Source organism: Hyposmocoma kahamanoa, unplaced genomic scaffold, assembly GCF_003589595.1.
Source record: "Hyposmocoma kahamanoa isolate Upper Pololo Valley unplaced genomic scaffold, ASM358959v1 78, whole genome shotgun sequence".
Lineage (NCBI taxonomy): Eukaryota > Metazoa > Arthropoda > Insecta > Lepidoptera > Cosmopterigidae > Hyposmocoma > Hyposmocoma kahamanoa.
The window spans coordinates 18195522-18211557 of NW_020653945.1; the positions used below are offsets into that span (position 1 = coordinate 18195522).

Genomic DNA, 16036 nt, shown 5'->3' on the forward strand with positions numbered 1-16036 from the left:
ATTAGCAATTTGAAGTGGCAGTGGGCAGGGCACATAGCTCGTAGAACTGACGGCCGTTGGGGCAGAAAGGTTCTTGAATGGAGACCACGAACCGGAAGGCGTTCAGTGGGACGGCCCCCTACTAGATGGACGGATGGCCTGGTAAAGGCGGCGGGTAACCGATGGATGCACGTTGCGTCCGATCGGCTGGTCTGGAAATCTTTGGGATAGGCCTATGTTCAGCAGTGGACGTCTTCCAGCTGACATGATGATTAATACGACTGCGAAAATAGCTAGACATAATATGTAACTTCTTAAAATGATCATGTTTTCTTCTTATTTTATATTAAAAAGAGTTGGGCAAAAATATCTAATATTTGTAATATTTACTTATTTGATATCATGATTTTTTAAGTATCATGACATTTATATATTTCTTGTGATAATACTCCAGTATTATATAGAAAGATTATTTTCTCGCTGCAGGGGGCCTACTCGCGTTCTCCGTCCAAAACATTTACTATCAAATAAGTAATACTCGGCCGAATTAAAAGAAGACAATGCGAATGAAGCTTCGTACTTGATATTGTCTTCTGTTGGTCGAGCATTTAAAAGAAGAAGAAGAAGAGTATTATTTATTTGACAGTAATTACTATATATAGCGGGAGTAGACCCCCTGACTCGGCCATAAATTATCGGAGAGGGACAGCGATATTGCGCACCCTTATTTTTATGTAGTTTGGTATTGTCATTGATACAAAGAGCGAACCGCACAACGAAAATTTCCTTCGGTCTGTCTGTCTGATGAGTTTGTTATTTATTTGTAAACAGGTGACAAAATGGATGCTGAACCTCTGAGACTAAAGGCCACAGCATTCCTGAACTATAATCAATACTCAAATCGGGGCAGTTTGCGGCTTATTTTTTTCAGCTCCGTTGGTTCCTAAATGGTAGCTACTCAACTGTAAAATCTTGTCTTGATTGTTGTTTACATCTGTGTTTACGTGAGTGAGGTTTTGGTTGTGCTTGAGTACTTATTATTAAGTTTGGATAGATAAATCCAATAGCCGATATTGTGGAGTATATACGGATGAAAGCCAATGCTACCCTGAGGGTCGAGCAGTTGGGGTCCCGCCACAATGTAAATTTTAATTTATTTGTGGTGAGAGTACCAACTCAACATCTGTCGACCTTCATGAAGAATGAGTTTTGGACGAAGGGTGTCATGTACCGAAGTTTCCGAGGCAGGCTATCGGACACCCACGTTGCGAAGCACATCGCAGACAATACGTGTAAATAATAATTAGTTTAATAACTAACTAATGTGTTTTCATTGTATTATTACGTATATTAGTCATAAGTCAATGATGTTAGTCTATAGGGTATGTATTTATGGGTCTTTGTAACCTGAATACAAATAAATAATTAAAATAAATAAGTACATTCCAGAATATTGATCCTGTGCTATCGACATATGATGATGATGATGATGAATACAAGACCCACAGACCACATAAGACCCGCACAATATGGAGAAACATAAATTTAGGCGCCGCCGCGTTGCGCAAACGTGTGTCTTATGTCGGATACAAGCCAGCAGCAACTAGAAGTAAACATTCTATAGAAAATTGAGCCATAGGGACGCGCGAAACGCGCAATGGCCGCGTCGGCGCAAGCACAAGCAGTGCGGGGAAGTGAGGAATCCATGTTTCTGTTCCGCTGTCACCCGCCGCCGTTATATAGCAAGACTGATGGCAGTTTTCAGTCACATATTCCGCGCGGATCATCTGCGCAGTCCATAAGCGCAATTATAACACAAGCCTAAATAGAATATAAAAATACAAGCATTTTTTTTAATTAGCGCGATTCATTTTTACTTCTTATAAGTGCCAAGATATTTTTGACAAGAAGGACAATAGTGGTCAGAGTTCTTCGTCGATTCCATGCAGTATGGGATGCAACAGCAACAACTGAAAATGATATGTAGTTTTAGGCCACTCATTAGAGTAAGTACCACTGGTGGGAAGGAGTTTAATTAATTATTAATACAATGATTGAACACAAACAAAAATTCCTTCGATCTAACAGGACTCCCTGCATCTGGGGCAACCGCTGTTCTGAGCTAGCAGCAGATTTGTTACAGATCTGTTTATTTTTAAGGCCGTTTTTATGCCGTAGCGCTACCTGAGAGAAATCTGTGAAAGTTTTTCTTCTCTCGACCAGGTACCTTTCTGCTCTGGCCACACGGAAGCGGGAGCGTGAGCCTTCCAGTCGCGAGAATTTTTGTAATGTTTGAGTTCTTGTTAACCCTGCCACATTGAAACCGTCGGCGGCGGGGCGGGCGCGGTCCGGGGCCGAACGCTGTTACGACTGACTATGACAAACAGGCGGACCGGGTGCGAGCCGGGCTGATTGTATTCCAATGAGTTCTTTTGCAACCGTCCACACACAGTGGTAACAGCGGGGCGCGGTTAGGAGCTTGGACGTTGTATTTTTTTACAACTCTTGAGTATGTTATAATTCAGTTGGAATATGAATTGGACCGAAATTTCTTTTGCCTTACTTCCGTAGCGCTAATAAAAGCAGAAAATGTTCTTGATTTTTATCCGACAGCGATGTGGTGCTATCTTTATAATATGTGTAGAAAATGAAACTTGACTGCGTGGGTGCCACACTATGGGTGCCGCTATTCTGCCGCGAACTACGCTTGGAACTGCTGTGTGGCATGCCCCGGTACGCATTTGCTTCCCGCATGTTCGCCCCCGGACCACTTTTCCCGCTGCATCGCTGTGTGGCCTGAGCTACATCTACTCTTAGCCTGACAAGAGGTGTCGCTTTATGAATTGTAATGTTAATTTTATTGAATACTACGATGTTTTACTATCATGATATTCATTTATTATTATAAAGTTTTATCACAAAAAAAATGATATTTTTTATGTGAAATTTACTCCACTAGTTTGTTATAATTATTAATACACAGAAAAAATTCCTTCGATCCGGCCGGATTCGAACCGACGGTTTCTAGCATACTGTGTCAGACACTATACCAACTAAGCCACGGAACGAACCAGCAGACCTCACGATTTTTTCTGTGTTTGTTGTCATGTCTTTATTTCGTCGTGTATTTGGTTTTCAAAGTTTTTTGGTACTTGGTTTGGCTAAAAAGTCGTTGAAAAACCAAATACAAAAGCACGACAACAAGCACGTAGAAAAATTCGAGTGTTCAATCTGTGTATTAATAATTACAACAAACTAGTGGAAAAAAATTTTAGCTTTAGGACGTCGCGCTGCCAAGCACGAACGTCACGTCCCTAAGTAAATTCTGCAACACTTACATAATATACACGTAAATTTTTTCACGTCGTTTCTCTTCACTGTTACAACGAGACCTAAAAATCGGTGTACTTAAATAACAAAATTATTTTTTATTATATTCTTAAAAAGCCCAATTAAACTAAAGGAATTAAGTTTATTTTGACAGATTTTAAGAATATTCGACGGCCTCCGTTGTCGTGTTGCTTGCACTGCGGTTTTCAATTCAAGATGTCGCTATCTCTGAGGTCCCGCGGTCGATGCCCGATTGTCTCGGGTCTGGATGTTTGTGGTACACTCGTTGTTTTCGATTTTCATGACACAATTGCTTTAGTTGCTTACTTTGAAATCAGACCATCGTATGTGATGTTGTTTAATATATATTATTTATTTATTTAAATAAATGTTAGCATTTCGAAAATATCTTTATAATATTGTACATTAATACAATGTGTTGATTGCATTCTCGCCATATTTACAAGGTCATTCTACACTCGCGAGCAAAAAAATGGAATCACCCCCTTGCGCTATACAAATACAACGATTGCCAATGATACAATATTTACAGTTGAATGTTTATGATCTCGTTTGAAAGCCTATACTTTTAGCTTTAAATTGAGGGTAAACAGAAAAAAATCGGCGCCGTAGTTTTGTGCTATCAGTCATAATTTCGAACAAAACAAAGTGTTAGCTTGTTAAGTAAGGTACGAATTGGGAATATTGTCATCCGATACAAACATCCAGTGTCAGAATTTCTTTATCAGTGCATTGTTCAAAGTTGGTTGGTGGTAATCTTGAATTACCTAAAGTGCTGGAAAAAATGGACACCACGCCTGTAGAAGCTGCTCAAATTGTTACAATGCTACGACAAGGGATGAGTCAACGTGCTGTGGCTCGTCACCTTCGTTTAAGCCAGTCCTGTGTGTCAAAAATCTAGAGAAGGTTCAGGGAAACTGGAGAGTTCGTGCGAAGACCAGGATCTGGGCGGCGCCGGTGTACTTCTGAAAGAGATGACAGATTTATCGTAACGACTTCTCTCCGAAACCGTCATCTGACTGGTGTAGACGTCCAACAGGAGCTAAGACAGGTACGAGGGACAGCCGCCAGTGAATGGACAGTTAGGAGAAGACTCAAAGAAGCTAACCTTACCCCGAAACGTCCTGCTACAGGACCGAAATTAACTCCAAGGCACCGACAAGCACGATTACGATTTGCTCAGGCGCACTACGATTGGGAAGTCGAGCAATGGAGAAGAGTTATGTTCTCGGATGAGTGTAGGATGTGCCTGCACGGAAGTGATCGTAGAGGGAGAGTATACAGACGACCTGGTGAACGATTTGCTCAGTGCTGCTTTGCCGAAACCGTGGCTTATGGGGGTGGTTCGTGTATGATGTGGGCAGGCATTTCTATGGAAGGAAAAACTGGACTGGTTTTTGTGCCTAGTGGTGGTCGGGGAGGAGGCCTAACCGCGGATCGATATGTATCAGATATTCTGCAGAGTCATTCCTTATGCTGGGTTTATTGGCGAAAATTTCATGTTGATGCATGATAACGCTCGGTGCCACACTGCACGAGAAACGGTTGAGTTCCTAAGGGAAGTCGGTATCGCGACGATGGACTGGCCAGCTCTAAGCCCGGACTTGAACCCTATAGAGCATTTATGGGATGAGCTCAAACGAAGGGTTCGAGCACGAAATCCAGCTCCTGAAACAATCAATGAGCTGAAAATGGCGCTGGTAGAGGAATGGGAGGAAATACCGCAAGAAACAGTCAAAAAACTCATCAGGTCCATGAGAAACCGTTTACAAGCAGTAATAAGGGCTAGAGGAGGAAATACAAAATACTGAAACAATAACTTATGCTTGATTTTGTTTGAAATGTTCAATTTTTCAGCTAAGCTCAATTTTATTTTTCGCCCGATTTTCTTTGCTGTCTTAAATAAAGATGATTTGCTCCTGAAATACGGAAATGAATTTTTTGTTTCTACCCTTAATTTAAAGCTAAAAGTATAGGCTTTCAAACGAGACCATAAACATTTAACTGTAAATATTGTATCATTGGCAATCGTTGTATTTGTATAGCGCAAGGGGGTGAGTCCATTTTTTTGCTCGCGAGTGTATATCCAAAACTGAACCCAAATAAATAAAGCGAAAAAAAAAATCCTAAATTCTTATTTTTTATTTAATTGCGGTGCCATGCTTGATCCAAAGGTCATTGATTTGCACTACACATGTCACAGGTACCGGCAACCATTTGAATAATGACTTATGCGCAGAAAATATGCATTTTAGATCTATTTGATGGTAGGGACGGGAGGAGTATCGTTTCGAGCGCGTGATTTTTAGATCATCAGTCGACCTTGCGTATTGCGTCTACGTTCCGTTGACATCGCGCATACGTTCTAGTTTCTCACGAAATGCGACGTGGTTTGGTATGTAAAAAATAAGAGCTAGGTACTTCTAGCAGTACTTTCATGTAACCTAAAGTTGCTAAGTACCAAATCTAATTTACAAAAAATCTTTTTTTCAGTCAACTTTTCTAACTAATGTAAACAATTAGTTAATTACAACAATACCAGTACATAAACATAATTTAAAAAATAGGTAAATAAGCGATCGAGAAAGATTACGTATCGCTCGGTGAAGCGAGTGGTCACTGTCCTCCGCGGTGAATACACTTGGGGACAATTTTACAAAACTTTACTAGATAAAATTAGCCAGAATATTGAACAGAATATTTTTTAAATATATTTAGATGATTTAGAATTATTTATATTATTATTTTTTTAAATATGGCGAGATTGCAAATCAACACACTGTATTAGTAATTTGTTTGCGTAAATTTGTGTATTTTACTATACAGTAATTGTACTGTCTAGCAAAATACATTTAAATAATATTAGGAAACGGAAGTTGTGATTATTATACGCGGGCTCTAACCTGATTGATATCAAGAGGGCTTAAAAGTGGGAAACGGCACGTGCTCCACACAGATTATTACTAAAAACACGAAGGCTGTAATCATTATATGCTAATAATCATTAAAATCATCATACAAAAGAAGATTCAAATACAAACCATGCCAAAGTACAGAGAATCGCAGTAACATGTGTCCGACTCGTAACGGTATGACGCACTTCCGTCTTTACAGACGCTTTACAAAATGGACATGTCGTTACAGTGTTGTCTGGGCCCAAAAGCACAATCTGGAACGATATATGTATAAGGTCATTGACTTACCAACCAATATAAGGTGCATATGACTCATTCTGCGATAAACCGATTTTTTTTTCCGTAAATATTTAAATTCCGATTCCGATTTATTTTAATATTCACGAATGCGTTATAGATATTTATTGTGCTATTATGTAGACACGTCTATAATGTTAACCATAATGGTGTGTGAAGTTGGTATTTACTGTGTGATATAGATAAGTACCTAACGGTAGGTTTATTCCTTTAGGACCTTTTACATTAAATTTGAACAAAGTATGACTGATGTACCGATATATAGATAACACGAATGATTTAAAATATTAGAAACTAAATATAATTGGAAACACTACACTACACAAAAAAATTTTCACTAACCGGAGGTGGAACAACGACAGCTGTTGTCTGCTGCGATATTGGCCCAAAGCCAGTGCCATAATTTTCCTTTACCTGCTGTAAAAAAAAGCAATTTAAAAAAACACTGTTGCAATGACGCATGATACTGGTGTAAGTACTAGGACTTCTGTTGAATTCTGTTTGAACGTTTTTAAGTCTAATTTTCATATTCAAATTATGTATGTATGTAAATAACTACGCTGCTGTCCTTAGCATAAACAATTTATTCGATATTTTTAGCGAAACGGTTACCAAAATATCTGGAATCAGCAAAACAATATCTACAACCTGCTATAAGCGGTTTGTATATCATTTAGCATCAGTTTTTTTTTGTTAGATAATCAGCAAAATCGGCGAAACTGTTATTTTTCAAAGAAAAAGTAAGTAGAAATAAAATACGACTAACTTACGACGTACGTACATTAGACTATTATAAAAAGTAATTGCTAATTTTTAAATATTTTGCATTTTCTTTATCGGCTTCTTTTTGTTTATTGGCGGTGAATTTTAAGTATTTCGCCATTATCGATTTCTCCGCTCAGTAATCTAAAAACGTATTGTAAAAATAATACAAACAATATGGCGATCACCGTCAATGTCCACTTAAGACCTCATAATTCTATATAATCTTCCGACATCTTGTCCAAAGCGAAAAGTAATAAACAAAGGAGGTGACGCTCTTCAAAACAATCATTAACAGCGAGTGCGTCACAATAGTGGCCAATATTGTATTTATATTGGAAATAGTCAAAAGAGATTACTTTAAAGCCAGCACCCGTATATTAAATCCTATATCAAATATCAAGGATAGAGGCTCTAAACCACTGCATCATCATGCAATACTTAGGTGTAGTGTGTATAATACTTTTGATAACGGGACAAAACATTTATATGAATAATAGAATTGTAGTTGACTGCTAAGTATGTGTTAATTGTGTTGGATATACTTCAATAAGTAATCTGAGATACTACGCACTGTACGTTGTAATATGAAACTATATACTTACCAAATTCTCCTTATGATTCAGATGAAAGGATTCCTGCGGCATTTTATACCAATCGGCTATCACAAAGAACTACAATCTTAGATAAAATGACCTAATTTTTAAGGCGTTTCCCCATACAAGTAACCTTGATCATTCATCCCCTTTTTGCCGCTCCACCCCTCTACAATATTTCGTAGAAACCTACTAGCGTCATCTAGGGAGTGACGTAATCATTACAAACTTATAAATGACATACTTATACATGCAGAAGTTCTTATTTCGTTGTTCGATCTCATGGTCTTCCTGATGGTAGCTATTTTTAAAAGTAATCGAGACTCGGCATTCAAATTAATTGAAATTCGCAGATTATTCTTAAGTATTCCAAATAGTTTTTTTTATTAAAAAAGTCCCGCGTATTAATTGGATCTCACTAATATCTTGCATACGATATCATTCCTCATAAATTATAAACTAATAAGTTCATAATTTGTAATAGTTTTGTGTTTTTAAATAATTTTTAATAGAAACATCAGATATAGAAACTTGTTCTTAGTCTTTTTTAGTCAAAAACTCTTTCTTAGTATCGTATCTCTTCTAGGAGATTCTTGACGACCCCCTCTAAAAGCGACCATTTTCTAAATTGATCCAGAATATTCGTAAGTTCAGATAATGGTAATCGACTTCACATGACTTAAAATATATCTTATGTAGCTTGCCAAATGCATCTTAACAAGCAGCTCATCGACTTGAATGTTCACAATTATGTCACTATCTTCAAAGAAAAATGCCCTACTGAATAAACGCGTATATACGTTATAAAAATATTTATAGATAATGCACGTTTATTCGGTGGGGTCATTAATTTCCTTTTCAATCATACCTGTTTCCAACAAAGCAGTATGCAAGTAGCAAAAACATGCGCGGTGTAATTATATATACAAAGATAAAATCAATCATTCCAATTCAGGTCAGTAGTAACACAGATTAGGTGGAACTATTGTTTTCGCATCTTCTAATTGCCAATTTTCCCGTGTAATTCGCGAAATAGGTCAAACCCCACGTCAAAACAGAATTCGATTTTTAACTGGAACGTTATATTTTATTGAATTGTTAAAGATTGCTGGAATACAATTGGATTTAAATAAAAACCATAAAAACGAATGAGAAAGATGTAGGTAGTAGAACAGATGACATACATATCTATTAATGGAGCGTCTGTAAAGATAGTTCGTTACCTCAACACAGCACCCTGGTGGCGCTGCTGTACCGAATAATAATAGTGATGCGCGTCGCGCCTGTTTTGCTGCGTTTTGTATGCTTTGTTATAAAAATTGAACTGTTTATATCATAGTGATGACCTGTGTGATTTATATATATTTCATAGTTATGATGTCAAGTTACTAAAAAGGTTTGTAGTTACGTAAATGAAAGAGAATACCATACTTTCATTTACATATCATCTGTTTATTAGTAATGAAAGAAGCTACTGTCGTTCCGTTTGGAAGAAGAAACGTTGAGAAAAACTGTCAGCAACATATCTTTTGATTCTAAGTAGTGAATAAATATAATCGAAATCAATTTTTGAACAACTCTATCTGATCTTTTATTTTCATCCAAACAATGCTTGTCTGAGGTAATAGGAAAACATTCGAATATGCCAAATCTATAAGAGTTCATATTAAACTGTTAACCAAGCCACACCTTGCTCCAGGTCAATCTTCACATGCTCAACGTCATCACCGCAATCGTCGACATCTCACTAACTCTTTCTCTTTAGTTTGGTTTGATTTTTGGTTTCAAAATGGCCACCGTAAATTTAAAACGATTTCCTGCAAAAAAATGTCATGTATTGAAGAATAATTACAATTTAAGATGTGGCAGTTGGCCAATTAGACGCTTTGGCCTGTCCCGAGGGACGAACAATTTATCACTCTTTTTCTTTACTAATAATAATAATAAAGCACACACTCAACATAGCCCCGCACTAGGGTAACCCTGTGTCGCGGGTGCCATGGATACACACATAGACAACCACAAATTACACCCAAACTCACGAGAGAAATAAATGTAGGCCATACAAGTATTTCTCCCGACTCGGGAATCGAGACTGGGACCTCTGCGTGGCAATTCGGCATGGTAACCGTTTTGGCCACGGAGGCAGTTAATAAAAATAAATAAAGTCAATAGGTATATCTACTTTCCGAGATTACAAATATGAATGAGCCAGTGTGTTCAAGATACAGGTTTAGTACCACTATCGGGACAGGCATGTTTCAAACACAATCTATCTATTTTGTAATATTATAATTAATGAGTAAGTTAACAAAAATTATAGAAATTGTCTCGTTATTATTAAATTGACAAGATATTACATGTGTAGGTGTGAAGTAAAAACCAAATAGTAATTTTTACTACAGAGCGTTTTAAAGAGTTCTTAATTAGGCGTTTAAAATCAATATTAAGGTCAAATATATGTTATTTTTAATACTAAAACAATGTTTGTAAATTCCAAAATATAGGTCTTGTATCTCTCGCCTACAGATTAGAAATCCGACACCATAGGAGATACCATGGAAACTGTCTTAGAAAACATTAAGTTTTTTTGGAAAAACAATTACATAGTCAATTTTTGGTCCACAAAAATTAATAAAATTTAAATTTTTTTTGTGCTGAGCGACTCAGTTTCATGTAAGGATTATTTCATTGTACTGGAAGAAAAAATCGGGACAGCAGAAGTTGGTCAAATTTAATAAAACGCTTATTGACTTTGTATGAAAGAAAACTAGAAAGAAAAAAAATTAGATAATGCGAAATTATCCTCTCCTATTTAAGCATAAAAAGTTATGGATTCACCTCACTCCTGAAAAGTTGTCATTTTGCAGATGTAGCGTTATTTTTTTTACTTGTCACATGTTCACGCTAAGCTAGAGAAAAGGTAGTATAAATGATATTTATGTTTAAAATTACTCGTTCCATTCTTTGTTAAAGGCCCGTAATGCAGCTGACTCGATGGACGCATACTGCAGTACTCTCTGGGATGGTTCTCTCCTCGAAGTGGCAGTAACTCTACATGCAAGAAGGGGTGAAGGCGGCCGCTGTCGTCGGGCTCGGGTATTGGAACTTAATGCTAATAACAGTGAAGATATATAGCGACAAGCGGCGGTGACTTTGACGAGCGGGATTGTTAAAAGTGCTTACGAATGAGCACGTTGCTTAACTTGCACAAAATTGTGTAACAAAATCAATAGACCTTCTGACTCCCGTAACAAGGCACCTTTGCTTAACTTATGTGATTGTAGTCGACTTTTTTTGTAATACCAAGTGACGGGACGAACAAGTCGTGCATGTGATGGTAAGCATGGAGTACTGTTCGCACCTTTGGGACGGCTCTGCCAAGTACTTGCTCGATGCCCTAGATGGACTGCAGCGCTACGCCTTCCGTGTTGTCAACGATCCTCATGTAACTGAGCATGCGGAGTCGTTACAGCTTCGCAGAGATATAGCGTCTCTTAGCGTATTCTATCGCCTGTACCACGGTGAGTGCTCTGAAGAGTTATTCAACCTTATCCCTTCCTCTCCTTTCCATCAGCGGACCACCCGTGCCGGACTGCGTTGCCACAGATGGACGGTCAGTTCAATACCGTCCCGCACTAAAAAGTTTGGCAATTCGTTCTTATGCCGAACCATCAAATTGTGGAACCAACTCCCGGCGCATGTATTCCCTCCCCTCTATAACATCGGGTCCTTCAAACGTAGTGTGAAGAAGCATTTGGCCAGACCGGCAAAATGATAGTGACGGAGTGAAGATATTTGTGTTTTCCATCCGTTACTCTCATCTCTGGACTGTATTCGCACTTTCCATCAGGCGCGGTGCAGTCATTTTGCCGAGTCACAATAAAAAAAAAAAAAAAAAAAAAAGCTTTACGCCTGTCCATAACAGTTGCAGTACCACTCAGTGCTTTAAATCACAAAGATCTGAGGCTGCCACTGCTCCCGTCGCCCTGAGACATAAGTTGACAAGTCCCATGTGTCTGTAATTTCACCAACGCCCTTGTCATTCAAAACTGGAACATAGTAATGCTTATATTACTGCTTGCCGTCAGATATTGGTAAGGTAACTTCCCTGGACGAACTCTTTCACAAGAAGCTCTACTGCTACTATACTTACTTAACTTATGTAAGTCTAAATAATAGACAATTTTAAGATGGCAAACACTTTATTTCTTAATATGAACTTAGTCAATAAACACCTTAATTTAATATGGAAATAGCAATATGATAACTTTCTTAGTAGAGATGGGAAAAATGGCTTATTCTTTAAACGTTAAAACGTTGTGCTTTTTTCAAAAAAGTGTGCTTTTCTAAACGCTTTTCACTTAAACACTTCTTAGGGTCGTATTCTAGAACTCTACTCAATGCTCAAGTCAGGACTTGAGCAGAGTTGAGTATGATTTCAAGCACTTTAAATACGACACTAATGTTGCCATTTTCGGACTTGAATATGATTTTCAGTGCTCACTGCAGTACTCAAGTCCTGACTTGAGCATTGAGTAGAGTTCTGAAATACGACCCTTAGTTTGACTCGTACAAAATCGTTTAGAAAAACGTTTAAGCGCATAGACAATTATGTTAAAAAAAAGCTTGCAACATTACCAACAATAGCGAAAAGCAAGAGTAGACCACTAAAGGTTTTAAGATAAGTAAATTTATTTGTAATACACTAATTTTACTTTTATTGATAAAATTATTATTCACATTGACGAATTCATTTGTTTATGAAACATAGATGGCGGGTCTTGAAACATACGCACGTTGTTAATACATACGCTTAAATTGAAAAGCGTGTTTATGTGCTTATTTTAAAAAGCAAACATTTTATATGATTTTCGTTTAAACACCCACCACTATTTCTTAGTAATAAACTTGCTTTTTCGTGTAAATTAAATCATGGCGATAGATTTCAAAAAGATGAGTGCAAAATCATACAATTACTTTATTGACAAAATCATGTACTCGTATACTTATAACAATTTCAGACATATCAGCATTACTAATAAGCATTTTTCAGCAAAAAACAAAGCAAATCTTTTATCAATAATTAAGTAACCATTACTTACATTAATGGCACAATCATATATTAATTTGCTACTAAAATAATAAAACTATTTTTTCGAATTGTCATTTTGATGTTTACCGTTCCAACAATTGTAACGTGCTAATTTGTATTAAAATTTTACAAATGGCTGCCCCTTTAAAAATATAACGAGATCAAATTTGTAACTTGTACAACTATTCTAACTATTGTAACTTGTGCAATTTGTAGACTAATTTTTTCTTTGTTTAAATGAATATCATTTTTTATTTGTTTATAATAATTGTCTTCATTAAAGATTCTTCTCATCTTTAGATTTTAAGCATGCTAATGAAAATTAAGAATGACAGAGGAATTTTTCTTAGCTTGATATTTGGCCTATTGTATATTATATATCTTTCTACTGGATTTTAAATCATGTAACGGTCTTTGTAATAAATTTGGCTAATTGGCTTACTGCATATATCAACCTTTTTATTAATTCATTACACAGTCGCCTCTTCACCTTTTACTTTTTTTTACTGAGAAACCCATGCTTCTGGATATATTCCACAAGTAGAAATGCCGTGGGTGCATTCGTAGCATTGTTTTTTTTTTCCTTTAAAATGATCTACTAGCCCGATCTCTTTACCATTTTTCCGCAAGGCTTTGAAATTATATTTCGTCAGCTAAAAAACTTCAATGCATATTAGCAAATATTCAACATAAAAATTAAAATTTGTAAATTTGTAAGTGAGAGGTAAAGTATATCAAAATCACGCAATGGTAAAAGACATTAAATCCTACCGTCGTTTGCTTTTTATTTAACATTTTTTATTTGCCTCATTCACTTTAAAACGCTCTGTAGTAAAAATTACTATTTGGCATTAAAGTTTTTTACGTCTCACGTACAGAAATCTTGTCTAAAACTAAAAAACAAAATAGAAATTTGTATTATTTGTGTCCTTTTAAACCTTAATTCGTGATTTTGACTTGAAATCTTGGTATACGATAATGTAATCATTCACTGTCTTTGAGATCTAAAAGCAAACAACATACAGCAGCAGAACAACGCATTTGCATTTCGGTAACTTTCGAGAAAATCACATATAAAGGTTGTTCTTTTTTTAAAAAGTCAATTACGCTGATTTTGCTTAACAATACAGCTGAAATAAAATAAATCCGTATAAAGCGGGTTGTAGATCTCGTTTCACTTGTTCCAGATATGTTGATAACTGATTTTCGTATTTATTCACGTTTTTTTTGTGAAATAACTCCACTAGTTTTGTTGTGATTATGAATACAAAGTTCGAACTGGATATGAGCGCCGATAATTGACCAACCGGCGGCGGCGGCGTTTTGGTGTTTATTTTTACAAAAACCGTCATACAAATACCTTTTCAAAGGAAAAAATAAAATAACGTGTTTTCTATAGTAATCAAATTTTTATCAGCACGCGCACGCTTCCGTATTGTGTATGCGTAGTGAAAATGGCGACGTCGGAAATTGACAAATTAATGTTTTAAACAAAACATCTTCGGATATAAAGTCACAAGTGTTATCTTAGAAATGTGAATTTCTGGAAAAAATATACGAAAGCGTGCGCGTGCGTACGATTGGAGCGCCTGATCGAACGAACTTGAACAGAACTTAACGGCGCGCCGATTGCATTTGACGGCGGCGGCGCGGCGCGGGGCGCCGACAAACGCGGCGCTCATATCCAGTTCGAACACACAGAAACATTTTTTTTTTCGTCGTGCCGGTGGGACATAGAGATATGGATAGATAGAGTATTTGAATAAAAGTTACGTAATAATCAAACCAGCTTAAATTTCCATGAGTACACTCGTGTACTCGTGTGAGATGCGACATTGATAATAATATCCATATATCCGCGTAAGAGAGATGGTATCTAAAATTTTCCTGATGACTTATGTAGTAGAATGATAAACAATGACTTTAGTTAAGCTAACAATATTATCCTGCTGACTAGTCGTGACACAGTGACTGATATGACAAAGTCTATTAATACATAATAAGTATGCAAGTTTATTAACTCAAAATCTCTTTTACAGCAAGCAGTGCAAGGGAAACGATTTACAAAAACAACTTTAACACTTAAGGTGAGTATCCATTAGATTCTCGCAACAACTGTGCTCCGCGTATTTTTCATTTCGCGCATTCCCATTATGTCGTAACGTTTTATTTATCGTTGGACGACTGTCGCGTCTAGCCTGTTCCCATATGACGACTATCTGTCATGACTGTGTCGTGGACGTTTATTTTGTCGTTGAACGACTGTCGTGTCTAGCTGTTCCCACTAGATCGTGACGACAATTTATCTGTTCACGGCAGCCGCCTTGTCGTTTGCACGACAGAATCGTTTGAAGCTGTGACTATCTCTCGTCACATTTTTATCGTGACATTTTATTTATCGTCAGACGACTGTCGTTCTAGTTCTTCCCATTGTCACGACAGTCTATGGCCGTAACATCAAAAAAGCCGTGAACGACAGTTAATCGTATTGTTCCATATGTGAACAACTTAATTTAAATGTACAAGTCACGACACTAAACTGCACGACTATCTGTCGACACAACATAATGGGAACACGCCCTTATCCCCTTATCGGTTTTTGCTCGAACACAAAGCGGAACGCAGTGTGTTCGTGGACGCGAGCGAAGGCGAGTGAAACAGGACGTTTTAGCAGAGTCGATGCGCGAACCTAATGGAGTACTCGGTTTTTTTTTGTAGTGATGCGTGTATTGTCTTCATTTAAACGGTTACAAATACGCGGAACAGAGTTGCTGCGCAAACCTAATGGATACCCGCCTTAAGATCGAATACAAAATCTTAAATTATAACATCTAATATTTCTTTGGCCCGCGTTGTTTATGTACAGTTATTTGTAAAATACTAACTTAGCAGGACTCCTGATATCATAAACAACAACTTTGTTACTTGACTTTTTACAAATTATAATAAATTTACTAAAAATGAACTTTTGTTATTGTTGTAGAATCTAACACTTTTTGAATCTGAATTTGGTAGTACTAAATAAAACGTAATTCGCTTGT

At 37.0% G+C, this 16036-nt stretch overlaps 1 protein-coding gene across 1 annotated transcript; it reads right to left on the minus strand.

Annotated features, from left to right (window-relative positions):
* Positions 1-1388: 1388 nt before the first annotated feature.
* Positions 1389-7961, minus strand: LOC113232889 (lipopolysaccharide-induced tumor necrosis factor-alpha factor-like). The gene is made up of 4 exons (XM_026467774.1): positions 7910-7961; positions 6885-6959; positions 6372-6499; positions 1389-1949 (listed from the first exon to the last, which is right to left on the minus strand). Exons 1-4 carry the CDS (start codon positions 7949-7951, stop codon positions 1853-1855), a joined length of 342 nt encoding a protein of 113 aa, XP_026323559.1. The 5' UTR covers positions 7952-7961; the 3' UTR covers positions 1389-1852.
* Positions 7962-16036: the final 8075 nt, after the last annotated feature.

Bases quoted from the DNA above. Each gene is read 5' to 3' on its own strand.
- LOC113232889 (XM_026467774.1), bottom strand. From the start codon at position 7,951: ATGCCGCAGGAATCCTTTCATCTGAATCATAAGGAGAATTTG. The intron at 6,500-6,884 runs GTTAGTGAAAAT...ATATCGTTCCAG, and splicing joins CTGTCGTTGTTCCACCTCCG to ATTGTGCTTTTGGGCCCAGA. The intron at 1,950-6,371 runs GTTTGTATTTGA...TATCATTTTCAG, and splicing joins ATTCTCTGTACTTTGGCATG to TTGTTGCTGTTGCATCCCAT.